Source organism: Aythya fuligula, chromosome 1, assembly GCF_009819795.1.
Source record: "Aythya fuligula isolate bAytFul2 chromosome 1, bAytFul2.pri, whole genome shotgun sequence".
Classification (NCBI taxonomy): domain Eukaryota; kingdom Metazoa; phylum Chordata; class Aves; order Anseriformes; family Anatidae; genus Aythya; species Aythya fuligula.
In genome coordinates this window covers 118,642,251-118,669,110 of record NC_045559.1, presented here as the reverse complement: position 1 = coordinate 118,669,110, position 26,860 = coordinate 118,642,251, and the positions used below count along the sequence as shown (strand labels likewise).

Here is a 26,860-nt window from a genome sequence, read left to right as displayed (position 1 = left end):
ACAAGTCCTTTACAGTGTTTTTCTGTTTAATGGACAGTTCTCACCGTTCCTTATCGATACAATAGGCTGCATTATCATTTAGTAGTAAAACACTTCAAAGACTCAGCTGTATCTGAAATCATTGGAAAACAGACAGCAAGCAGAAATGGCCGAAGCCACTATGTTGCCTCTACAGCTGGGCTACAGTTTGCTCATTACAGTATTTGAGAAAACATGTTAGGAGAACCAGCACCATCAGAGCGGCTGGCATTAGAGCAGTGATGAACACAGGAACTGCTGTGTTCGGGAAGCTTTTCCTCATAAAACGCGACCCAAGACAGCCATGCCAAGTGGCAGGAAGGAAAGCATTTTTGAGAGCATCGTTATCCCCAGCCCCTCAGCCCTGTTTAAACACCAGTCGCAGTTTGCCTTCATAATCAGCATGCAAAATGACCTGTTGTACTGGCGGGCACACCAGCCAGCAGAGCAGCAGGTTCACCAGGGAGGGAGGGAAAAGCTCTGTAAAAATGCTGCAGATACAGAAAGTCTCAGCAATGTTTCTCTGGAAAGCTGAGCAAGCTGAAAAACATCCAGAGGGAGACAAAAGGGTTTGGTAGGAGGTCAGTACCCTCCCATAAACTGCCATTTTCTTTTTTGTTTGCATGTGTCTAGTATGGACAAATCCGTGTGCTTGCTTGTGCACTGTTTAGTGTGCAGGTGTGCAAAGAAAAAAGCACAGCACTGCTCACATACGTTAACCCAAGTTAAGCAACCTCATTTAGTTACTTGCTACCGGTGAGTTTTGTTGACCAAAGAATAGACCATAACCAAAATGCTGGGCTGCACATTCAAGGATCTGCTCTGAACACTGCTACTTAGGCCATTTTTCCTCGCTTTGTCCTTCTCTACTCCCCTTCCCCCCATTACCAACTTAAATAAATATGCTAATGAAGAGCGAGCCTTTTCTGCTCCATGCTTTATACTCTTAGATTCACATTGTCTGATCTTCAACATTTGGCAGTAGAGCTTCCAAGCTCGGGGTCGTTTTTAATATCTGTGTGAATGAGTCATTATGTTTCACTTACCCCAGTGACATTTTGGCTGACATTAATATAATCCATTTTGGATCACCGTACAAAAGGAATTTATACAGAATCCGCATTTTAACTACTTGCCTGCCCTGGCATGAATTGGCATTGATTTATCCTCGTGATCTCTGGGATTCTTTTTCTAAGGGTCCACAGAGGGTTACACGTTAAAAGGCAAAGAAAAATGAGTTTACACAAACAAAGCTTTAGAGAAATATGCATCTGTTTTAAAGCAAAATTTTACACTGAAGTATTTTACTGGGAGGAATGTAAGAACTTTATGAAAACAGCACTATAACCACAGTATGATTGTTGCTCATAAATGTCTGAATTACCTTATGACTTACCTCATCTTTAAGGCCCATTAATTCTCTGCGAAGTAGCACTAACATACAACACGACACCAACATCCAGTGTTCTCAAGTAATCAAAACAAGTACATCACAATTCTTGAATGTTCACAGATCGGTTTACTAAAAAGCAACAGCTGCCATTTAAAGTGACAAAACAAATACCAAGTTTCTTTATTGTTTGGGCTTCTGATGGATTTTGGCAGAGGAGACCCATATTGAGATTGACTCTTTAAAGAAAATTGACATAGCAAATAGAAGATTTACAACCAGTGGCATAAAGTTTCTCAAGCTTGCTGAATAGCAAAATCTTCCAGAGTATGGAATAAAACCTTAATTCGCTTTACAAACATGCAAGCCTATTCACTCATTCATCCAGCTACAGAATTTGTTTTACAACATACGTGTTCATTTGTTAAACACACTTCACTTAACATTTCAGGTAGCAAGTTTACCTGAAATGAAAACAATTCTATGGAAAAAAGTCATGAAAATCATCTTCTCTTGCATGTACTTTCTATACGTTACCATCAATAGGCCTGGGTTTTTAGTCAGCTTATCATTGATGGTTTTGTTACGATGCATGAAGAGAAAGAAGAGAAGCTCTTCACAGATTTTCATGATCTTGCAGCCTGAACTACTAAGAGCCATGGCAGTGCAGAAGTTACTTATTCTGTGCATGAGTAGTGATCAAGACTTGGTCCAATTTCCATTGTTAAAAAAAGGTAAAATGTAAATCTTGATATCAAACCCATGGGAAAACAAAACAAAAACAAAACAAAACAAAACAAAACAAAAAAAACAAACAAACAAAAAAAAAAAACCATGGAGTTGGATCTGCAAGATTTCATAATCCATGAAAAGAAAAAGGGAGCCCCCAGTAACCAGCTGATACTCAATTAGCATGTAAGCGAAGCATTCACCTTTATATCTATTGCGTGCATACACATCTTCATCGTCTTCAAGGGGTGAATATCCCGATCCTACAACAGAAAAATAAAGAGAGAAAAACTACAGCAAGAAAGGAAATATAAATTAAGGCTAAAAGAAAGCTTTGCCAAAAGACATGCAAGATTAGGATGCAATAATCTATGCGATGCCATTAGCATGGGCTTCTCCGAAGCTCAGATTCACAGCAGACCCAATTTATAGTGAATTTGGAAAGGGCAAATTGATTTCATAATCAAGTAAAATAATTGATTTGATAACCAAGTAAAATGAAAATCTCTCACAGCTCCCAGAGCTATGTCGTGCAATGCTGTGCTGCACAATTCAAGTCAGAGCTCCTCTGCTTTGGAAAGCCCACCCATCAGGGAGGTGATCTCTTGAGCAGAGGTGGCACAAGCGAAGGGTTACGCCAAAAGATTTCACTATAAAGTGGTTCCATAGTGTAAGAGGTCATCAGGCCATTGTTAACAGCCATCAGGCCAAACAGCAGAAGTAAAATGTGTGCAACTCAAGAACAACCCTCGTGTACAACCTGTGTGATCTTCACACCAAAACCAGAACACTGAGTTACGTTACCTGCAAACACAAGTTACACTCACATCAAAACTGTTTGCAATCAAGCAATCTTCTGTGGTTGTTCAAAATAAATTGTACATTCCTGCACCTCTAAAGAGCTGCACAACAGCTATAAGCTCGTAACAAAGGTAGAAACTGTTTTACAACAATCAGAAACCGTTCAGAGTGCAAACATTCAAGCATTTCATCAATAAAACAAGGTGGTCATCAACAGAGCCTTCAAAATATTAAGTGCCATTGGTTTAAAATCAGAAGCACACTGTCTAGTCTGAATCCTAGATAAGTCTAGATAACCAGTAACACCTTACTCACCACCCCACCAGCCTCTGGACAACTTAGCTTTGTTCCTTCAGGATTTTTTGTACAGCCAACGCTTCATTCCTGCATCACAGCTTTTTTGACCTTGCCTCCCTCCATACACATTTCCATTTATGCCACCGTCCCTAAATTTCCAGCCTAGGCCACCAGCTGGAAGGAAGCACACGTTCTCCTCTGCCCCACCAGCCAGGCAAAGGCAATCCCTCCCCTCCCTGTACAGCAGCACAAAGCAATTACCAGACTCAAAGCCATGGAGCTGAAAGCCATGGCAAACCTAGCTTCCTGACCTACTGCCCTACCATTTTATCCAAAACCCAGGAGAGAAACCCAGCCCATGTATCTGCAGCTGCTCCATGCAAGAAGCTACAGTGCATAGGGTCCTTCTGCAACGGGGCAGGTCCCTGCACAGCACTGCTCACCAGGGCTCGGCCCACCTGAAGATGAGACTCTGCATCGCCTGTGACCCTTCCTGCTGCATTACTTGGATGTCAGGCACAAGTGCCCAGGAGTCATGACCTTGGGGTTCAGCAGCACCTCCTGGGAGCTGCAGGGAAGAGAGGGATGCATGCACCCCACTGCAGACCAAAACCTTGCACCAATACTGCAGCTGTGCAAAACATTTAGGTTCCTGCATAAGAAAACAAAAATCAAGAGCTGTGCCTACAATAAAAGCAGTAAAAAAAAAAAATGCAATTCATCTGATTCAAAGCCTGACTCAAAGCTTACTGTAATCACTGAGGATCCCTCTGCCAGCTTTCAAAGGCTTTGAGTTCACTCCTTGTGGAGCTCACTTCCAGTTTCTCCTCTGAAACCTGGGGTTTTATGCGGCACAGACTTCCCATCGCTTGGGAGCTCTTTCTCTGGATTTTTTTAATTTTTGTTGTCGCTGTCGAATTTTTGATGCCTAAACAGTGACATCTTAAAAACTTCTCCACATAAACTTTGCTGCATTTGAAGTCTGAGCGTTTAATATAAAAAAGCAAGCTGTGATCCCCGAGGGCTCCAGGAAGACCTTGATATGTAAACGAGCACCTCTCTCAGCATCTATTATTCTGCCAGAAATTGGGATCCTCTTGGCTAATTACTCAGTTTGAGAGTTAAAAATGAAAACAGTGAGGTAACATTTCTATAATTGTCTGAATTTTCCTGTGCATATAAACATCAGCATAACTTAGTGCTATGTGAGCTCTTACATATTTATCTTTCCTTAGACAAGAAATAATTAAATGCTCTTATATGTCTTCTAATAAAAAATGGCCTTCAGAGGTGTCCCTAAAATCCCTTGCCCTAAAATGAGGCCCCGTTCTTCATGATTTGCTGCCATATGCTGTGGATGAAAACAAAATGAACATACCCAGAAAGCTATCATTTGACATCTTCCAATTCCAGCATATTTTATAGCTGGAAATGAGAAAGCAGTCAGGTTGCTCTTCTAACGAGCAACATTTCATTACTGTTAATAATCATAGGAGGACACGGTTGGGGAACTGCTAAGGAGCTTTTCCTTGCCGTCCATTTGGAGACGAAGTACTCATCTGAGTTCAAAGTGCTGAAATTATCACTGTACAAACCCCAGGTGTTTCAAGGAAGGAGGATGAGCAACAAGCTACTTGATGGACATCTCACATCACGGGACGTGTAGCAAAACCCTACAAAAACTGGCTGCAGATTTTGTTCACGCAGACTACAGGCAAGACCCACAAAGTAACACTTCCATTTCATCATGAACCTCCCACGAGACTAACCCACGGAACTTGATCCTCTTTTTGTCAGGAAAAACAATTTTTCTTCATCCACAAAATAACTGCTACGTTTTTATGACCAGAGGTTTTACAAGAAAGCTTTACCTTTTCTTACATTTTATCTTTACCTTTTCTTATATTTTATTAGGGCAAAGTGTTTTAATGAAACTTCAGGCAAGCTACTAGAAAGCATGCGGTACTGTCGGTCATCGACCACTCAGTAGTCTGTGCTGAATTAAGAAATCCACGGATAAAACTGTAAAACAGAGCAGGACAAGTGGTAGCAGTAAGCATTTAAGCCTGCTGATGGATGTAAAAATCCTTGTGTAACTAGAATTCGTGAAAAGAAATATGACCTTTCTCCAAGTATTTACATTTAGTGCTCAAACTGGCAACCCAATGAGACACTCAGACATACAGTAGTTACTCATTTGCACTGAACGTGAACCAGAACATTTCAAGAGCAACGCTGCCTTTTTTGTGCTTGCCAAATCTCCTCCAAGTGTGCTACAGATGTCAGCTGTCGAGGCTTCACCGCTTCTCCTCCAACAAAGCGTTTAAGTATCTCCTCAAGTGGGCTCACCAGCCCCAGGGAGGCCGCATGCTTGACCCTAAATCCACTCAAAATTGTTTGCAGACATTGACATTTGATGTCAGTCACCTGACGAAGTACTTTGTTGCTTTTGTGCCGCAGTCTAGACCCTGTGAAGGCAGCTTTCTGACGATGGCTCTGATTTCCATGCTTACAGCCAGCCCAGCATTTGCTCTCCTGGCCTGGGCCTTTGGTCCTCTGAAAAAGAGATGGAGGGAGCAGAGCATACAGCTGCACCCGTGAATTCACACAGGTTCCAGTGTCAGCCTCACAACCAAAAACAATGCAACAAGTATGAATTAAATACAATCAGCCAAGCACGCATTGAGAAAAACCACTTGCTATATTTCTTGGACGTGACCACCTCAAAGTTCTCCAGAACTGTCAGAATTATCATAAATTGCTCAGCTGTCTTGATCCTACAACTAACTTTGCACCCTCTCAAGGCTAACAAGGCCAAGTGCCAGGTCCTGCACTTGGGGCACAACGACCCCATGCAGCACTACAGGCTGGGGGGAGAGTGGCTGGAAAGCTGCCTGGTGGGAAGGGCCCTGGGAGCATTGGTCAATAGCCACATAAACACAAGCCAGCAGTGTGCTCAGGTGGCCAAGAGGCCAACAGCATCCTGGCTTGTATCAGAAACAGCGTGGCCAGCAGGACTAGGGGAGTGATTGTCCCCTTGTACTCGGCTCTGGTGAGGCTCACTAGAATTTATGCCTTGAATACCGTGTTCAGCTTTGGGCCCCTCACTACAAGGACAGAGGTGCTGGAGGGTGTCCTGAGAAGGGCTACAAAGCTGGTGAAAGGTCTGGAGAGCAAGTCTTACGGGGAGCAGCTGAGGTTGTTTAGGTTGGAGAAGAGAAGGCTGAGGGGAGAGCTCACTGTACTTTACAATTACCTCGCAGCGAAGTGGAGATTGGGCTCTTCTCCAAAGCACCAAGTGACAAGAGGAAGGGAAATGGCCTCAGGTTGCACCAGAGGAGGTTTAGGTTGGGTATTAGGAGACATTTCTTTACCGAAAACGTTGTTAGGCATTGGAACAGGCTGCCCAGGGAAGTGGTTGAGCCACCATCCCTGGGGGTCTTCAAGAAACGTGACGATGTAGAACTTGGTAGCATGGTTTAGTGGTGGACTTTTGTCCTAGGTTGAAGGTTGGGCTGGATGATCTTAGAGGTCTTTTCTAAAACCTGAATAATCCTATGATTATCCAAACCAAAGTCAGGCATTTTCTCACTGGATCATTTAATTTTGCCAAGCAGCAATCACAGAATCACAGAATGGCCTGGGTTAGAGGGGAGGGCACCTTAAAGACCATCTACTTCCAACCCCCTCGCCATGGGCAGAGATGCCTTCTACTAGATCAGGTTGTCCAAAGCCTTGAAAACAAGGCAAGGTTTAAAATAATCAAACTGCACAAAAAGAGAAAGCAGTATCATTTTGGTTTCTTAAAAACAACAACAACAAAACCAAAGAACCAGTAGTGATAACCAGAACACGAAAGCCTTCAGCTCCATACAAATGTTAGGAGAGTTATTCAGGAGAAGACCTTGACAAGGTCACCGGGATCACCTGCACAGGCAAAGGGAAGGAGGACTCGTGCTCCCACTGTTTGGTGCCACTGACTCCGTAAGCGATGCCATGTGTACAAATTCGGGGACGTGCCCAGGAATGATCTCCCCATGGCGAACATCCACCCAGGCGGCTCTGCTGGCAGAGGGAGGGCACCAGGAGCTAATCTCAGGGCAGACACTGCATATGCAGGTGCGTACACGAACAGCATTTAATGTGCTATTGTGTTGCAAATCCTCTATAATTGAGAAAAGGAAGGAATGTGGGCTGCGAGAGGCAGATTAGGCACGCAAAGTTGGTTTTCCCACGACTAACAAACTTCTTAACTCTTCTTGCCCTAGATCAGCTGCAAATAAGCTGCAGACCACGACAGCATCCCTCATGAAACCAGTGAGAAACCTTTTACAGTTTACTGCCCTGAGGCAGTACAAGGTCAGGCACTGAAGCAGAAGAGGCCACTGCACTTTGGCTGGAGGGACTTCAACCCAAACAGCTCTGTTCTCCCTTGCTTAGCACCAGGCAAACTGAAAAGCTTTGCATCTGCTGCACTTACGGTCCTGCAGATTAATAAGAGCTCTGATGTTTTCAGGCAACTCTATTTTGTCACTTTCCACCACAAAATTTCTAAAGCCTTTTTTTTTTTTTTTTTTTTTTTCTCTTCCCCCATCCCCGTTCTCCTGCTCTTTTGCTCAGGGTTTACAGGATTACCTAGGATTGTAACTTGTGCTGTAAAAATCAGCAGCTGAAGTCAACGTGCCAGTTGCAGCTTTGTGTTTCTATTGAAGCTTGAAGTCTTAAATATAGCACCAATTTACTTAAGTATGTATTTCAGAGAAGATAAGTACATTTCCAATTTTTGGAACATTGCTGGGAAATGTAAAAAAAAAAAAAGAACACAGCCCTAAAAATACAGTGCTAAGGCCAATTCCAGTGTCAGCTGTATGGCAAATCTCAGGGAGAAAAAATAACAATAAAAAACAAAGAGTGGGGGGAAAAAATGAAAAGGGTCAGTTGTAATGTCATTGGGTGTTGCACACAGAAAAACAAAGCAAGTTAAATGAGCCTAGATAGCATCTTGTCTGGCCTACAGACACCAGCTATTCCTGGTACTGAGAGGAAAGGAAAGGCTGATTCCCATATGCTCTCTGTCCTTTGAAACAGAGCACAGTAGTTGGGAATTCCTTCCACATTCAAGCAATTGATGAGTTTAAACATGTAAAAAGCAGATAATGAGTTTCCACCAGTAAGTTCCTGCCATATGCGTTTAGCTCCTCCAACACGTTGCCTCAGAGTTTTAAAGCCACATCAAATACATGAATGAAAGAAGAAAACCTTAGCTTTACGTGCAGCAGACTGCAGAGCTTGCTGCAGCGAGGCAGGGCTGGGGCACGGTAGGACCTCTGAAGTCTGGAAGACGTCCATCAGGAGCCAGAAAGGGCTCTGAAAATGGTCACGACCTTCACATTAGAGGGCTTTACTTTGGGTGTAAAAATACCTGCACTCCTTTTATGACAGCAGTAAAGCTAGAAAGCCAGGTTTTTGATCTCATCCTTTGCTGGTTGAATGTTACACCTCACTTTTGCAAGACTCATGCTTCAATGTCGTTGGCTTCAGTGGGATTTCGGTACTGGTTTAAAAGCTGGCTGCACGCTCAATTGTTTGGTTGCATCCAGTCCGTAAGGCATAAAAAACCACAACAAACGTAAAATTTGTTTTGTTACAGAAATCAAAGGGAAAAAAAGAGCAGCACAGGAGTCAGCCACGTGCAACTTGTATCAATGAACACGTTCAAACAGCGAGAATTTAATGGTGACTGGTTGCATTAAGCAGCCTCCAGGATGGACAGTAACTCCAAAGACAACACTTGCCTCTTCTTTCCTCCAAGGATGTTCCTGCTTGGCCATGCCACCTTTCAGCCTCCTGCTTACCTCAATCAACAGTCCCAAGGGCCTGTGCAATGCAGGGGGAAGCAAGTTAAAATAGAAACCTGACAATCTTGCATTCAGCAAGAGCTGTGCTGACCTGAGAACCACGGTGCATTCCTGCAAGCAAATCCAGCTGACTTAACCAGCCCAAGTTACCAGGTTTTTCAGAAAACCTCTACACAGTTTTGTAAGCCCAGGCGATTAACTTCCAGTGACATCTAGAAGCTTCCCTGCCTGTATGCATGGAAATACACACGTGGGTAGCTCAGATTTGAGCTTCCGTGCACACCCATAAGCCACACGCTGCTGTTTTGCTTCTATTTCTTGCAGGTGTAAGCTCTTTCGGGCTCAGAAAGTAATCCTATACCAGGAAGACCCCCTCAGGGCTGTACGTGCATTAATTCACTACATCTCAGCATTGATTAAGATGCAAATGGCTTGCTTTAAAGCACAGGTTTTAACTTGCTTCTAGAGAGACGCCTCCTATGCGATCCCATCAAAGTACAGCTCTTTCAAAGTTGTCGTAATTAAAGCACGATCCACACGTGGAACAGAAAGCTTCAAAATTAGCAAGTTCGAAAGAGGTCAGAGAGGCCCGAAGTTTGCGTGCCAGCAGCAGCTTCTGCTTTGTGGAATAAAACCACCCAATTACTCAGAAACCATGAATCCCATTAGGAAAACGCAGGCGCAGGTTCTTGTCCCCAAAGACGGTCTCTTCCCTCTCTCCTTGCCTTCTGTGACCTACCAGGACTATGAGGAAACTGCAGCTGCCACCAAGCAATGTAGGTGTTGCAGAGGAGATTAATTACACATGTTGAGAAAACCATCACTGTGCTCCATTCAGCTTACAAAACAGACTCTTTTCATGTGCTGCCAACTACTGAGTGAGAAGGAAAACAATTAACACTGGCATACGGTCTCGTTTATTTCAAGGAAATCACATACCCAGAACCAGGCAAGCACTGCCCGTGCTCTTTGCTCTCCCAAAAGTCAGCAGTGGGATGGAAATGGCAAGGACTCAGAAGTTAGTGCTGCTCAAGGAATAACAATTTCGCTTTGCTCCCTTTTGTGCACACACGGAGACATCTTAGATACAGTAAATCCAAAGCAGAGCGCTTTCTGCCACTGGCTTGTGTTATTTTTCTCTTCCCCTCCAGACTGGCAATAGGAGTGGAAGTTGTGCAGGTGGCTCCACGCCAACCCTGGCAGAAGTCCCTTTAACAACGCGGCGGTCGAGGGAAAGGCTGGCAGACTTCACCAGAGGCTACAAACACCCTTGCCAACACATTCATGCCGTGCAGGGACGTTAGTACTCCCTGATAATGTATCTGCTTTTACTATAATAATGCATTTAGTGCCAGGACGAGGAGTGCACACTGCTTATAGCATACATACAAAGTGACCGAAGGCCTTGGGGGACTGTTTAAATACTATATGGTTGAAGCAGAAAATATAAAACCAAAAAACCCCACGAATATCCTTCACTACAATTGTGTCCTTACATTCACCAAGAACAAACGAGGGATTTCCAGCATCCTGACGTACGCTTTGCACTGGATGCTCCAGTGAGATTTCAAATGATTCAATGGGAAGAAAGGAATTTATCACATCTTGCTTAAAATACAATCGCAGAGTCGCAAAATGTATGTTCATACATACAGCTGTTTTTCAACAGAAAATTCATTTAAGGAAAATCTATATGAAGAGGGGAAACACGGATGAAAGGCCTTTGTTATGGAAAACAAATGTTCATTTCTCTTTAATAAAAAAAAAAAAAAGCTAAACAAGCTAATAAAGATATACTTGGGAGCTGACATTGGTATATCTTCAAGAGAAATACCACCCGTCTCCTGTGTTGCTCTTCCTTTCCCACACGGTCCACGCTCCCTTGAGCGCCGAGCAGCACATCCCACAGGGTACCACAGGGATTCATCAAGCAGACGGGTGATGGGGGGTCAGGCTGGCAGCCTGGCTCACGGAGTAAAATCAGAACATGACGCACACGAACAGCACCCTCATGAAATGCTGATTTCCAGATCGGCCAGTTAGGTTTTTTCATTGACTCATTGCCAAATGAAACATGTAAATAACTAGGTGCAGAGAAAGAGGAAGAAGTTGGTTTCCATGATTTTTCTTCAGCTGTCAAGAGGAGGCCCAAGAGCGCATGCCCTTCCCTTTTAAAAGGCTGCATCTGATGATGAGCTGGCTAAAAACCCGAAATCCAGCAAAAATAAAATAAAAAAAACAAAAGGACAGAGGGGAACAAAAGACATCCTTGAATATTTAGAATGGCAGCATACTATGCCAGCAGGAAGCCAACAGAGAGAGGTTGGAGAAAAATATTCCCTTTGTGCAGGCTGCGAGGCCTACAAGCAGAATACAATGACCTCCTCTAAGCACAAAGTTCCCAGCAAGTGAGGAAATTCTGGCTGTTTTATAACCCTGCAGCATGTCTCCACCTGCCCTCTCTTTTCCATGCTAGCTTCTCCCAGCGCCTCTACCCCTTACATACCTGCGGCCCTGTGCTCCGCAGAGGTTTTGTAGCCTGACCGGAGAACTTCCCACCTGTATCCTGCTAGCCACGGCTCCTCTTCTGCTAGGACTCTTAGGCCAGGTAACTGCCTGCTGACATGCATGGCCCGTGCTTGGAGGCTTTCAAAGGCCTTCCGCTGACAGATCTCCTTTACACATCCTAAAAATCACGGGGATCTACGTTTGGGATCTGTTTGCCTCCAGGCTGCTTGAAAGGGATGAAAACCTGCTGAGAGGAACATGATGTGTTACAACAGGGGTCTCCATCGCCGATGGCAAAGCACCTCTCCAGCAGGACAGCAGGTCCTGAGGACCTCCATGGCACGAACCCTTGAGGCACAGAGGGCTCACAGGCCATGCCACCTTTCACACTGAGCAGAGAGAATTGGGGGTTTGGGGCTTTGTTGTTTGTTTGTTTTTTGGCTTTTCTCCTATAATATGAATTTACAACAAATCATAAATAAATAAATAAAAAGCGTAACTGCAATGGACTTTCGGATAACTTTCCAAAGGAAGAGATTGAAAACTGACCCTGATCTATTCTGAATTGGTGACAGATGGAAGAAAACTTTTTCTTTTCTTTTTTCTTCTTTTTTTTTTTTTTTAAGTACGGACAGTGGAAACTGGCACATCTCAATATCTAACTTTTAATAGCATAGCACCAGGTATACTACTTTCCTGCCTTCTCTCTATCCCCAATTCATGTGTTATTTCTGAAGCTCTGCCATTTTACAAACATTTTTCAGATTTTATAAGGAGCCTAAAGGAAAGGCTCCCTAGGGAAAAAAAAAATCCCAGTTTTAGGTATCCAACATTACTTCAGTATTTGAAAGCCAGCATCAGGAGCTATCTGTACTACACAGGAAGCCCTCTATCAAGATCCTAGAAAACAGGAGGAGGGGAGGGGGAAAAACATAAATTTAGTGACTGAAGTTACTGACTGTGATCTCACCTTACTCCTTAATAAGCAGAGTCACAGTGTCTGAAGCAACACAGAGCTACTGTATACTCCATGCTGGCAGTGAGCTCCCTTGAGGATTTCTCCCCTACACTACTTTTCCTTACCTCCTCTGCTTATGTCACTGCTTGCAAAAAGTAACATATGTGTACGCTATATATATATATATTTTGTAATATATACTTAACTATGCAAAGATCCAATGTATAACTGGCTCAAGCAGGACATCTTCCCAAGTTAGCTTGCTTTTTCTCCCATCTTATGCATAAATACAATGGCAGTCCAGAAGTTTGTCACAGAGCCCCAATTCTATGTGAGCAACTTCTTTTTCTGAGAAACAGGAAGCATACACATTGTTTTACAAAGCCCATGCTCTAGAAGATTTGCTATTTAATCCATGGCACCTGCAAAAACCCCGTGAACAGATGAAAGCATAAAGATCTGTTGGTATTATTAGTGGAGGACCCCTTGAAAACGAAAGAGACTTCTAAGGACTCCATAACTACTCACTTTGTCACCCGTTTGCAAGGGCAGCATGAAAGGAAAGAAAAAAATAAAACTCAGAGCCGTGTATGGCAGTCAGCAGGTCAAAAACTCGGGAAACAAGATGGAAAAGCAGGTGGAACTTTAAAAGGAAGAAAAAAATTAGGTAGCAAGGAACTTAAATAGCAAACTAATCAGTTGAAGAGAAAAGGAAACAACTGCTGTCAAGATTCAGGAGGCAGGAATTTAATTCATCTCTGAAGACCTGCATTAAAAACAGCCTCAAAACAAACAATATTTAACATGGAGTTCACAGCCAAAAGCACAGAAGGTGTATAAAGCAACCGATGAGAACTGGCTTGCTCATTTTGTTCAAATGAATGAATGCTAGTTATATCCTCAGGGAGACTCAAAGGAGTTTGCTACAGCCAGCATAAAATAATGCAGATTTTAAAGGAACATTTGGGATGCTCTCTCCAAACCATCACTCCTTTTTCATTAATACTCCTTCCAGTGAGAAGTCCCAACTGAAAAAACATTCTCCAAGTTCTCACATTGAGAACAAGAGAATAAACAAGTTTCCTTCTGAAAGCGGTCACTAAGGTCATTTGTGAAGATATTGACTCTGAAATCTCAGCTTCACTTATGACGCCTGCATATCACAGAAGTGACAGGAGTATTAAATAAAACAAACAAACAAAACCAAAACAAGCAAACAAAAAAACTGTATTGTATTGTATATCAAACTGGCTTTTGATACAACAGACTTTGATCGTTTGGTGATTCTTCTAAACTACACATGAAATTACATGAGAAACATTAGCTTTATATTTAAAACAAACAAGCAAAAAAAAATACAGCTTTACTTCCAAAGACAATGCTTAGAATACCTGCATCTTCAAATGCCCCAAACTAGAAGATAAATACAAAATCAACACAAATGTCCTCAATCTTCGGAACCCTAGTTACTGGTTTAAGGCAAAGAGAAACCTGGCAATACCAATATAACCACTTAAATCAATCACCTCAATGCACCAAAGCCAGTTTTCCAGAATTTACACCCGAATTCTTGAGGACACAGAAAAGGGCAGTGAAAATTCACTGTGACTACCAGAAACAGCAGAGGTGGCCAGAGCAGCTACAGATGGACTTGAAAGAAAATGGTCTATAGAGAAGAGAAAGATGTGTAAAGCCAATCCATGTTTTTTTTTTCCAAAAGGTATGAGCTTGAAGACAGAAGGGAAATATATTTTTTCCCAGTCCTTGCAGTAGATGCTGTGGATTTCCCATCCTCTCTTGGTAACCATGTCCCACCTTCAGCAGAACCACTCAGCACAGCTCAGCCAGCAACTGGGGGGAGACACCAGAAGGGGCAGTCCTGCTCGCTTCCTCCTCAGACGCAGCTAGGACTACCAGGTCTTCTGTGAAGGACATCTGGAAACACCACCACATCACTGACAGTAGGAAGCCCAGCTCAGCCTCCTGACATCAGGGCAGCATTGCTGGGAAGCAGTGGGGTTAATCAGAAAAATATGAACCCACAGGGCAGCAACCTTTTGTTGAGGGAAGGCTGACATCTACTGCTGATGAACGAAGGAGTGATGAACGCAGGAATGACCAACTTGAAATTACCAAGGTCAGGGTTCACTTTACTTCATTGGGATATAGCCCTTCAGATCCTTCATCAGGATATAGCCCCTAACAGTCCTTTTTATAGTCCTGGAGCTTTGAGCAACCTGGTTTAGTGGGAGGTGTCTCTGCCCATGGCAGGGGGTTGGAATTAGATGATCTTTAAGATCCCTTCCAACCCAAACCATTCTGGGATTTAACAGCTAGTGCTACCAATTTTAGCTGCCAGCAGAGGCAGTTTAGTACAGAAAAACTGCTCAAGTTTTATAAACACCCTGAAGACAGAAACTAGAGGCTCTTAACAAGCCAAACTCATAGCAAGTGAGACATTTTTATATAACAGATTTATGCGTTTGTTTGCATTCTAGTCACACCAGACACATTTCTTCTCTGAGCATCAAAATATTTTGTTACCTAATAAAATGGGCATACAGCAAAGATCAGTCATTTTGCCTTTTAAAGACAGCGTAGGGGCCCCAATCACACTTCTCACTAGGTTTCCTCCACCAAAGTGTCAAAGCCTGAAAGACTTGGTCGTGAGATTTCAGGGCTTGCTTTTAAATAAGGTGCTTATTTAGGTATTTAGGTTCACCCTAAATAAGGTGAAACTTAACCCAAAATTCAGCCCCAGGGTCCCAGCAGGGCCTGGTCACCACCCCGGCCTGGCTCTGCTGACGGCCTGGCCATGGCGGGACAGGGCCGCTCAGCGACGCCTCAGCCCCGCTGCTGGCCCTCACCGTGCCAGGATGGCCCTGACCCTACACTGCTACACAGAAATGAGAAATCCAAAATACCTTTTTTATTTATGTATGTCCACACACACTCTACAGTCTCCTATGCAGCTCAACCAACCATGAAATTTCACAGAATGAAGTCCTGTACTGGCGTTTTTACACACATAAAATGGGATGTGGCACTGGGCACATAGTCCCGGCAGAAGGCCAGGGGTCACACAAGCCATGTCCTGCTGGTTTTTCCCCCCCCTTTGCCCCTCACCACGCTGCCCCTCAGCAGCAGGGGGCTCCTTGGCATCCTTTCCTTGCAGGGAAGCCAGCTCAATAGCAGCCTAGGACACGCCAACATCTGCCAACGTGAAACCAGACAAATGGGCAGCCTCAAACGAGGTCTGACAGTAAAACACCCCAGTGCACCAAATCCCTAACCCAGCCAGCATTGTGGGAAGAAAACATATTCTGGGAAAAAGCAGTAACATTGGGGTTTGGTTTCAACCACCCTTGGACAACCCGCTACCCCAGCAAGAAGCATGAGTAGCAGCAATCCAGCAGCCAGCCCGATATAAAACACACTCCATCTTCAGTGGTTTTCAGGAGCCTGTTATGGGGCTGAAGTATGCCGACGGCAGAGAGCCGAGAACTACAGGCCTGGAAGAGATGCAATCCTGTATGAACTTGCAAACTGCTGTATGGCGGAGCCTGCCAAGCCTTCCTCCTCCCCTGCTCACTCACACACTGTGACGGCAGCAACTCCTCGCAGCTCCTTCCACAGAGGAAACTAAAAGTGACTAAAAAGACTTAAATAGAGTGGTTTTAAAAGAACTGTTCAAGCAAATATAACCCAAAACATAACTTGCTGCATCAGCTCTCACAAAAGCTTGGGGTGGGTGTGATAAGGAGAAGAGCCTGCAGTTTGCTGACAGTGCTGGTGCGCTGGGCTTTTTGGTCGAAGTTTATTTAAATTGTGCAAGAGCTAATTTATGCAGCCACAAGATCTTATTTATGCCTTCCCTTCCTGCATTTCTGCTGTTCGCCAGTCCCTCTTACCTTCGCCTAAATCATACTCCAAACATTTTGGAGAAGACCGCTCTGCGTGAACTGGAGCCCTGAGAAGCATCAGCCTTTACACCACCAAAATCATTAGCAATAAATTAATGCATTTTGTGCCACATACTGCCATATGGAATCTTTCTGTTCCCTGTCCCCCTCCTTTTCATTGCCTCAGTTCTATAAAGAATAAACTTTGTTACAGCCAAAAGAGTAGAGAAAGACCAGAACTGTATTTCAGAAACAACATTCATCAGCTGCAAATAAATCAAAAGCTGCTTTCACTGTGAGGGGCTTACAGATATGAAAATATTTCATACATGAAATGGAAGACTTATTTTCAATTCCTCTGTACTGATTCATTTTGACAAACTGGCTTACGTTTCCAACAGGGGAAACAGGCAGCCATAAATCAATCACGTTATCTTTCTGATGAGCTACAAGTTGTCTTTTACTGCACACAAGCAATGGATGTGGTTTTAATGTATTTTACAGCTAAAGACATCTGAGGCATTTTAAAAATACGCCACACATTTAAGGTTTTCCTAAACAAACCTGCAGCCAGAAATATTACAAGAAGGTGATTTTGAGTAATAGTAAAACCAAAGAACTTGCAGGGCAGCAACGTGCAGCCTGTGCTGGTATCTAAGGGGTGTGAAATGCCTTGAGGTCATCTACAGATGCTGTTTAATATTCTTGGTTTCAACACTCAGTCCTAGACGCAGAATCATCAACCAGAAGAAACAAAAATAAAAGAATTCAGGCATTCAAAATTGCAGAAAAGACCACGGGACACATTGCTGACAAGTTCTCAGGCAGTTAACTGCTGCAAACTCTCAGTGTGCCGGTAGAAAGGATAAAAACTTATTGGTGATAACACAAAGAGCACTGCTAGCTGCTCAGAATTTGGTGCATGTGATCATACAACCTCTTAAACAAGAAGCCAAAGTATGGTGACAGTCAGGGTTATCTCCTGGTTCTCCCAGACACGGATTTCCTGTCTACTTACAGTGTGGCCAGCAGCAGTGAGATACTCAGAACGTGGTTCCTGATACCTATGAAAAAAGGAAACTCATCCAGATGTTGTGGTGGATGGAGAGACTACTCAGGCGAGTGTATGGATATGCCCCAAACAGCAGTCATGCACAGCTCATACTTTTCCAGTTTTGAAGAGCTGCAGGAGCTTCCCGCAGCAGTCCCATAACTAAACACAGCCACATGTTTTCACTTAATATGATGCATGGCACATGTAATAGTGCTTGCTCCTTATATGAAGGTTTTCAGCCAAAGCCTTCCGAGTGTGCTCTCTGGTCAGATAAACCATTTACAAAAGGGATCCAGCAGACACAGGCTAACCAGCTCCCTTAATGTCTTGAAAAGAAATCAGTGGTACAAAGTAGAAGCAAATTACCAGCCAGATGCCTTCACAGAAAAGACACCTTCAACAAGCCGTGTCCTTTCTTCCTTGTTACATTAATAAGGAACATAGCTCCTTTCAGCAAGTAATAGCTTTCTGGAGCACTCACATCCACTCCTTTCCCAGAAAAATACAGTATGGGAAAGACCTTTTTATTATTTGTTTTATTATTGTTATTTTTATTTAAATGTTCCCTGCCACTATAACTCGGTGTCTGGTGCATTGTCTCTGGTATCTGTCTCTGGGCAGCTGAGAGCAGTGAATGGCTGGGAGCCAACCTGATTTTAATCTTCAAGAATAGCTGGGTAGAGGCACGCAAATTTTGGCCTGTTTTACTTATGAGCGACGCATTATAAATAGAGAGCCACAGCGGACAGACTCAAGACAGGGAGATTCAAATTGAGCCATTATTTTAAGTGCATTGTCCGAAAAGTCTGAAGAAAAGTGTAACTGGCAGAGGCTTTTAGCTTGGTGTGGGAGTCGGAAGCAGCATCTCACCCCATCCGGCAAGGCAGTGTCAGGAAGTCTGGCAGAAGACCTCTGAGGGACACCAGCAAGGACCACAGACCCTGCTACGTTAAAACTCATGGGACAGCCACGAAGGAAAGACTTTGCAAAGTGACTCACTTGGCCAGCCCACGCTGGTTAAGTGCAGGCTTCGGGTAAACCATGCAGCACGACAAGGCACTGCTGGAGAAGCCTGAACACACGACTGCTTCCAAACCGTGCTGCTGCTATTCTTAGTGTGCAGATTTAGGCATGCCTAAATCCAGTACCCTGAAAAGCAATGGCATTTCCTGAAAAGAAGAAGAGGGCAAGAAGTAGGGAAGACTAAAATCAGTCGTCTTTAATCACATCTCCAGTTGTTAGCAAACCTGTCTGTACAGAGCCGGGTGAAATTTAAGATTTGTCACGACTGAAAAAAGGGATTCTTTCTGTAACGGCAACATAGTAATTTCAGTCTTCAAAACAAACTTTCATTATAACACAAGCTTCTAAATCATCCAAATTACATACATGAAGTATTCTCACATATGCATATTTTTATCTTCCGCAAGATCTGAAGCAAATGATAGCATAAAATTTACTGCTATGTTTTCTTGCAGAGCTGCGGAAGTTTCTTCTGTGCCTCCCTGAAGCTGCACATCACAATTCAAGCACTGTACAGCTCAAAGATCTACACACACATGTATAGGTGTTCACTCACCAGTTTCAAATAAATACAGACACAATCAAAAATCTTTGATATGCATCTTGAATGTTTTAGTCGTGGCTTTTTGCCCCTTAAAGATAGCTCCTGACCTGCAGACATCTCACAAAAGCAACCCAGAGCACCTTCTCACTGACTAAAGCGAAATGCACGAAGCTATACAAGTGGTTATCTGCTCAAACGTCAAAATCCTTTGCCAGAAGTGCCCAACTTTCCCCCACTGGAGTTGTGCACTTTGGCAGGAGCTGGGTGATCTGATACCATGGGGGTGCTTCCATCTCCCAGGCTTTGGTTTGCCCTGTGCAGTGCAGGGGGGCAGCTGCTGAGTGGACACAGCGAAAAGTAGCCCAGGGGAGAGCTGCAGGAGAGCTGAAAGGAACAGCACCACTGAGAGAATAAAGCACATCTCACCCTCACTGCTTATTTTGTGCCAAATTGCAGGGGAGGGTGAAGGAGAACATGTTGCAGTTTGGCACCCCTGGTGTAGGACGCACCAGAGGGCCCTGCTGAGAATTTGGGAAACCTCTCCTGTACTGCAGAGGCCCCTGGGAGCCTCCAAACCCTACCTTGTAGCATCTGAACCAACAGGGGCCAAAGTGAGGGATCCTGCCAAAGATCCCACACGCCAGCAGTCGGGTACAAGGAAGCCCAGGCAGCAGGGGAAAGGAGCCCACGCTGATCAGTAGAAACAGTCGTACAGTGGTTCCTGGGGGGAAGGCAAAACTCCAAAAGTGCCCTGTAAAGCAATGCTTTTGAGAAGGCTGTGAAGGAATACAAAGCAGCTGCTTTTGCAAAGTTGCATTTCCTAAGCACTAGAGAAGAAAGTACACAAAATATATATATATATATATGTTTAGCTGGTGATAAAGGCTAGCCATCCGAGCCTGGAAACAGCAGCCCAGCCAGTCTAGAGACTTCTGTACATGACGCACGTAGAGAACCCAGAACAAACAAGAAACCAGTAAGCAACACTTCCTCCTCAAGTAAGCCTTTTCGCAGAGAAGTTTAACTCCAGTCCAGCCCCAGGATATTTTGACAGATTCACTTCAGCATGCTGGTAGCAGGCTATTGAAGTGCTCCCATGCTAAACGTATTCTTCTTTCATCTTCACAGAACTTGAGGGGAAGACGTAATTTTAGACTTTTCTCTCAGGAAAAAACCTGCAGCTGCCAAGAAACACTAGTTAAAGATAATGGGAGGTGGGGGAAGGATTTCTAATCATCCTCAGGTTGCACTTGCTAGAACTGTACTCTGCACATACCTGCTGCTTTCACATTTCTTAGTGTTAAGTACACAGCAAAGACACCATTTACCTCCCCAAGCACAACAAAGTTTTGCCAAGATTGTTCAGGAAAACTAACAGAAGACATTGGTAAAGCTAAGATTGCCATATTTACCAACTTGGGTAGATTAAATTTATTTCCATTGTCATCTCTGAAGGAATATAAAACCCCCTTCTCTCTTCACATAGGGATATGCAAAAGGTCAAGTTAAAGTTGTGTCAAAATCTGGCAGACCTCTCAAGTGGCTCTTTCAAGTTACAGGGAAGAGAATCAAAGTTGAAACCTCTAATTTGGAGACACTTTCAAGGTATCACAGCATAAATTTTCAGTCTGCACAGCTTTAACAGTGTTCCTTTAAATATAATTAATAGTTAGAAGCAGTGGCAGAGAACTGATGGACGGTCAGCAACACTCTGCCTGCTGAGCTTTCAACTTACCCCGCTAAAAAAAATTTAAGTGAAGGTCTTGTGAAACGAACTATCCCCAGCACATCGCAAGTACTTCAAATATGACATAACTTGAAGCAGCAAATTAAAGAAAAAACAAACACAGAGACATTTCAGAAGCAGAAAAATTAGCCAAGTATTTCAAAGAACATCTACTTTGTTACCCTAGTTGGCAAAAAAAAAAACATTTTGACCTCTCCCAATGAAGGTGCTCCTGGGACCCTTGCACTGCCCTCACCTCATGTATGGCAGCACAGTACAAAGCTCAAGAGTCAGGACTGCCTAAGTAGAATATTTTTATACACCTGATAAGCTATGAAACAATCAATTTAGTGCCTCCCACCCGGGTTACTTCAGTGACCAAAAAACCAACCAAACAACAACAAAAATAAAACACCAAACAGGAAGACTGTATTCATTCACTGTTTGTGCCATCAATGCAAATGGTGCTCTTCACACACTCTCTGGCCTTCAGTCAGTGTCGCAAAGTTTGGAGGCACTGCATCAATGCGCCTGAAAGCACGGGATGGAGACGGTGCCTGCCTCCAGCTCCTCTCTTACTGTACGTCAATACACAGCAGTATCTGCACTGTGGACTTTTTACACAGACATCTCCGATTACTCCACAGTGGTCCACATTTCCGCTTTTTTAATTTACAGATGTGGAAAGCGAGGAAGAGCAAGCAAGCCTGAGCAACCCGCACAGGGTTGTATGTCAAAGAGTTTGAATTTTCAACCCAGTGGCCATTCAAAGAATGCAAAGTATTTTTTAACTTGCACCTTCAACAGCCACAAATTTGACTCAGTTGTTACCAATTCCATTCATATTTGTATAGTGGGGGAAAAATAAGCATATTTCAGTAATGCTACTGTTTATTGACCTCTCTTGGTTTCAGCTGTCACAGAAGCGAGGAGACTACAGTGAAACGCATCTCAACATCACCAAATTGTTTAAGAGCTGGGGTATTAGACATTTCACATTACATGCTCATTTATACTTTTTCGCAGACAAGAATCTCACCTGCACTGATAGCAACCTCAACTGCTAGTTTTTATAAACCTGTGTTCATACGCTCTAGTCTCTCAGGAAGCCTGTCACGTCTGTTAGCATCGACTACTGCAGAGGACCAGCAGCAAGCGGCACCCAGCAGCTGGCAGGGGTGAAAAGTAACTGCTACTGAGCTCCACTCCATCTCCTTGACATCCATGCTTGATGGACATAAACAGGACGTTTGTTGCATTTGAGGTCACTTTAACGTGTCATTTCTGCTAGGCCTCTCTGCGGCTGGGAGCCTTGCTCATTTCTTCACATACAGCCATCCAGCTATCTGGAACTTATTTAGGAGGAGACAACTGGTCCAAAGGACAACTCTTGGGATAAAGCTGTGCCTTAGGACATACTTATCTGCTTGTATTCACGTGATGTTTTTTGTCTTTTACTTGGCCTGCGAGCTATTTGAGGGCAGGCTGTGCCTTTCTGCTCTGTGTTTAGGTTCAGACAGCCTGAAGGACACCCAGGTCTTCATCGTCCATGAGCTCAGCATCGGTGTGCTTGGCTTCAGGGGACCAGCACACACAGAACCAGGAACAGGAGTGGGTCCTGTACGTACTTCTACGAAAGTTGTCACCTAGGATTAACGGGCAGAGAGCAAACTGCATTAAAAAAGCAACAAGAAAAAAACCTCAGCTGACACAACGGGCCCCACCCTTGGCAGTGCAGAACACCAGCTGCTTAGGGGCTTGGAGACAGTTTCTTGACTGCTGCAGCCCAGCCTGATGGATAGGAGCTATAATTGGGAATCAAGACACTAATTGCAACGCCAGATTTTTTTTTTAAAGCCTGCCATACGACTCTAAGCCATCTTAAATATTTACTTCTTTCAGTTTTCTCCTCCAATCCCTTGTCTATTTGCAGTATAAGCTCAGCTGGGCAAGGAGTGCCGTGCTCTCAAAGGCTGCAGCACAGATGCAGCCCTTCCTCTACAGCTTTGAGAAGAGCTGCCCTTCCCGCAACCAGACAGACATCCGTCTGCTTGTATTTAACATATATCCAAATATAGACGTGTTTACAAACATACTACGCTTATATATTGTTTTTCAATTATTTAAAGGTTTTGAAAACAGTTCTCTAGTATTACATGTTCTTTAGGTGATCTTAATGGCATCTCTTGAGGTTTGTAATCCCTTCACACCAATGTCGTCCTCTAAAACACAGCTTCTTTTTTAATGTAATACAACCACTTTCCATTATTTTTGTCAGAGGTTTGCTTTTCCTTACAAAAATCTACTAAAAGTGTAAAAACTCAAGTACGACAGTCCTCAACCATGCAGCATCACTAGATTCCAGTTCCACATACCTGTAGCACTGAACAAGTGATTTCCTATGCACTTATATTTAGCTGTACTCTCGTCCGGCCCTACCAGAAGGTCATCATTGCTCTGCCTGAGCCCAACAGAAAAAAGATTTACCTTGGTTTTCCACAGCTCTGAAGGCTAGGACAAAAAAAAAAAAAGAGTTGGGAAGAACTCTGGGGAGGGCAAGAAGAACTTGATGAGTAAAGAGTCACTCGAGTTCAAAGGTCTTTAGTTTTCTCTTTACTCCCTAGGGAAAGCCAAACAAACAAAACTCCTTGTTTTAACTTCTAAAAGGTACGTCTCTAAAACCTTCCTAAAGAGCAAATGGACTTTCCTCTTAGTAGTGCCATGAAAGAAGTTCCAACAGTGCATCACAGGTTTTGAACCGAACAATGTAAAAGGACCAAGTGAAATCTTTCACGATACGAAACTACAGTAACAGGTAATATAATACAGCAGCTGCTTCAAATGTTTTTCAGTATTTGAAGAATTCAGGTATTTTTCAGTCACCTTCCTAAACCCAAGGAGAGAGTTAACTCATCACTCGATGATTTTCACTGCCTAACATCAAATATGGATCACAGAACTCTGTTTATAGCACCTAAATTACTTTTATTTAGTATATCGTTCACCATAGCCTTTGGGTTATGAAGCACAAACGCTCTACAATAAAAACTCCAGTTTTATCAAGTTATGAATTCAAGAGCTGATTAGATTACTCCTGCTGTTTAAATGACAATCTGCTACCAAAAATAAGCATGTTGCGTGGCTCTGAAATAGGCTCTTTGGCTTTGTCAATTAAAAAAAGCATTAAATTCCAAGTAACAGGTCATTACAGTACATGCATGTATAGTCTGTGTTCAAGTGGGCCACATACACATACCTCCTACTGAAATTATTTGGAGAAGCTATTTCAGCGTACCTAAATGCACTCCGTCACCTGATGGGCACAGTTAGAGACCAATACAGTGTGATGAAAGAAAATACTTGGTCGGGTTCACATTGAGAATAAAGGTTTGAAAGAATATCACATTTTCTCTTAACAAAATAAGCAAACAAAAGAAACGGGATGTGAAACCTTAGCTCGAAATTAGGGTTTACAAATACAGCTGCTGATGATTTAAACAGTTTGGAGCCTTTATCACTAAGCTTAATAGGAAAAGTGGACTTTCAAATGAGTGAAAGGTGAAACAAGCTGGCTATTGTGTGGTCAGCTTGAAGATTGCACACAAAAAGTGTGTTTTTGGGATGGGAGAAGTTACATTTGGCCTTCTAAGAAGAAAGAAGAGAGCAGGATATTAGCATCCTCTGCAAACTAATTGAAGGCTAACATGCACACGAACCGCAAAATAAGGCATTCAGTCATCTTCCTAAGAAAATAACGAGTTTGGCAGCACAACAGTCCTCAGAGAAACGCCAGGACAGAAACTTCTGTTGTCTTTGTTGATTCAGCAGCCGATGCATCCAATGCCTTCGTGCTTTGTAAGGAACGAAGACAAACGCGCCTTCCAGCATCTTTAACACGCTGGAAAGGAGTCCTGCTGCTGCATGCCAAGAAACCCAAGAAAAGCTAACTTCGGCTCGCAAATATCACCGCTGGGATATTTTATGGCCCTAGGCAGACAGGGCTATCGCTTAGGCAGGGCTGGCTGCAGGGTGCAGAGGGCAGGAGCCGGCAGCAAGCAGCGGCTGCTCCCACACACAGCTGGCAGCCACCCCAGGCGCCTTCCTCACCTGTTCACCACCTCTCTGCCGTGTAACACACCTGAATTTGAACCAAGACCTCTGCCCCCGGCTTTTCACCGCCTACACCTGCTAAAGCCATGCCTAGCCCCCCAGCCACCCCCGGCTGTCCCCGCACAGTGTGTCTCCACCAGACGAGGCGCGGCCAGCGCGGCGGGCTCCCTTTCTCTCCCCGCCTACACCCGGGCCTCAATCCCCTTCCAAATTCCCCTCTCCACACTCCGCCAGCCCCCGTGCAAACACCCGGGGGCTGCCGCCCCCTTCCCTACCCTGGTAGGCGCGGCCGGGGCAGGCGGTGAGGGCGAGCAGGGCGGCCAGGCGCAGGCAGCGGCTCGCCATGCTGCGCGGCGGCGGCGGCGGCGGCCCTTCCCGGCTGAGGGCTGCGCGGCAAAGGGGCAGGAGGAGGAGGAGTGGGACGGAGACATCCTCGGAGCGGGCTCCCCGGCTCGGCCCGAGGCTCCTCCTCCTCCTCCTCCTGTGAGGGAGCTCGGCACGGCCCCGCCTCGCCTCCCCTGGCCCGCCGGCACCGACCCCAACGTGGCGCCGCAGCCCCGTGCCCCCACAGCCGGGGGTCCCGGCTCCCCCGACCCGCAGCCCGTCAGGGAGCCTCGTCCCTCTCGTCCCTCTCTCCCCTCTCTCCCCCAGCAGCCTCCGCCGGCGGGGAGGGGAGTTTGAGGATGGGGATGAGGAAGGGCAGCCCCCAAAGCACGAGGCGGGCCCCTGAGCCGCGGGGTTATGAGGGAGAAGTGCGGGGTCTTTGCGTTTGCCCCTAAGGTTTTGGGGTGCTCGGTTTTGGGGTGCTTGGGGTCACGGCTGTGGGCTTCCTGGCAGGAGCACAAAGACTGGAGGCCTTCCTCGCATCCCCTGCCAGATGAAAGCGGTTCCCCAAATCCCAGCCTGCAGACGAGAGGGCTCCAGGCGGAGCATGGGGTGTTCCAGCGCTTGATTAAAGTTGGAGATCTGTCAGCCCCGAAGCTCCGCTGCAGCGAGGCTTAGTTATCCTTTTATTTTTTCCATGTTAGAGAGGTAGCATCGATGTGTTCAAAAGCTGCCGGTGGCATGGTGAAGCTGCTGTGCTGCTGAGGAAGGAAGAGTTTGTGTGCTAGGACAGGAGGGGACATCCCAAGGTGGCTCCTCACATCCCGCCCGTGGGCTGCCCTATTCCCAGCAAAGCACAGACAGATGGGGGAGTCCTACCCAGTGAGTTGGGGAATATCCCTCTAGAAACACGAGGCACCAGTTTTCAGAGGAAGGATGGCATCTCAAGGGGAAATGGAAGTCAAGATCGAGAGCAAAGCAGCCCTCGCCACCTGAATCCACCCAGCCTGGTGTCAGAGGGTGCACCCTGCCCTCAGCACCAGCTCTTCTCCCATGGGATTGTGCTCTGCCTGCTGCAGAAGCAGCTGGACTAGGTCAAACTTCAATATTCAGTTTTTATCATTTTGCTTTTTTAAAAAAAGTGACAGCAGTATCATCTGAGCTATTACAGTTTACCAGCCTAAGGAAAGAACAGATTTCCACGTGAGGAGAGATTAAGAAGACCAACATTACTCTGAAAGTGGAAGATTAAGGAAAATAGGCTTGCCTTAGGCTGTTACTATTGGCACAGATATTGTAGAAAATATTAAAGTAAAAGGTTAGAAGTCTGCAATAAATAATGATTATCTGTGAAGTTTATCTGTGCTGCAAGGCTTTGGTAACAGTTCAGCATGAAAAAGTGCAGGAATGGCTGGGATACCTGAAGCAGGCCGCAATGGAGCAGTCATTTCTCACTTTCTCTTTCTGGGAGCCCTTCCAGCCACCCATTTCCAAAGCAGTGGCTTTCATTTAGGATATTCTTCTTAAGAGCGTCAGGTCTATACAGGACTGGTAGCATTGTACAAGGAGCCACTGCCACTCTGAATGCAGCTGCTGCTTCTCCATCAGCTGTCCTGAC

At 44.6% G+C, this 26,860-nt stretch overlaps 1 protein-coding gene across 1 annotated transcript in view; it reads right to left on the bottom strand.

Annotated features, from left to right (window-relative positions):
• Positions 1-25,263, bottom strand: part of SRPX (sushi repeat containing protein X-linked) — a 42,975-nt gene extending 17,712 nt beyond the window's left edge. The window contains exons 1-2 of the mRNA XM_032197730.1: positions 25,194-25,263; positions 2,341-2,400 (exon numbers count right to left, since the gene is read on the bottom strand). Coding sequence (XP_032053621.1) covers positions 2,341-2,400; positions 25,194-25,263 — 130 coding nt within the window. The remainder of the gene's footprint in view (positions 1-2,340; positions 2,401-25,193) is intronic.
• Between the last annotated feature and the right edge of the window lie 1,597 nt (positions 25,264-26,860).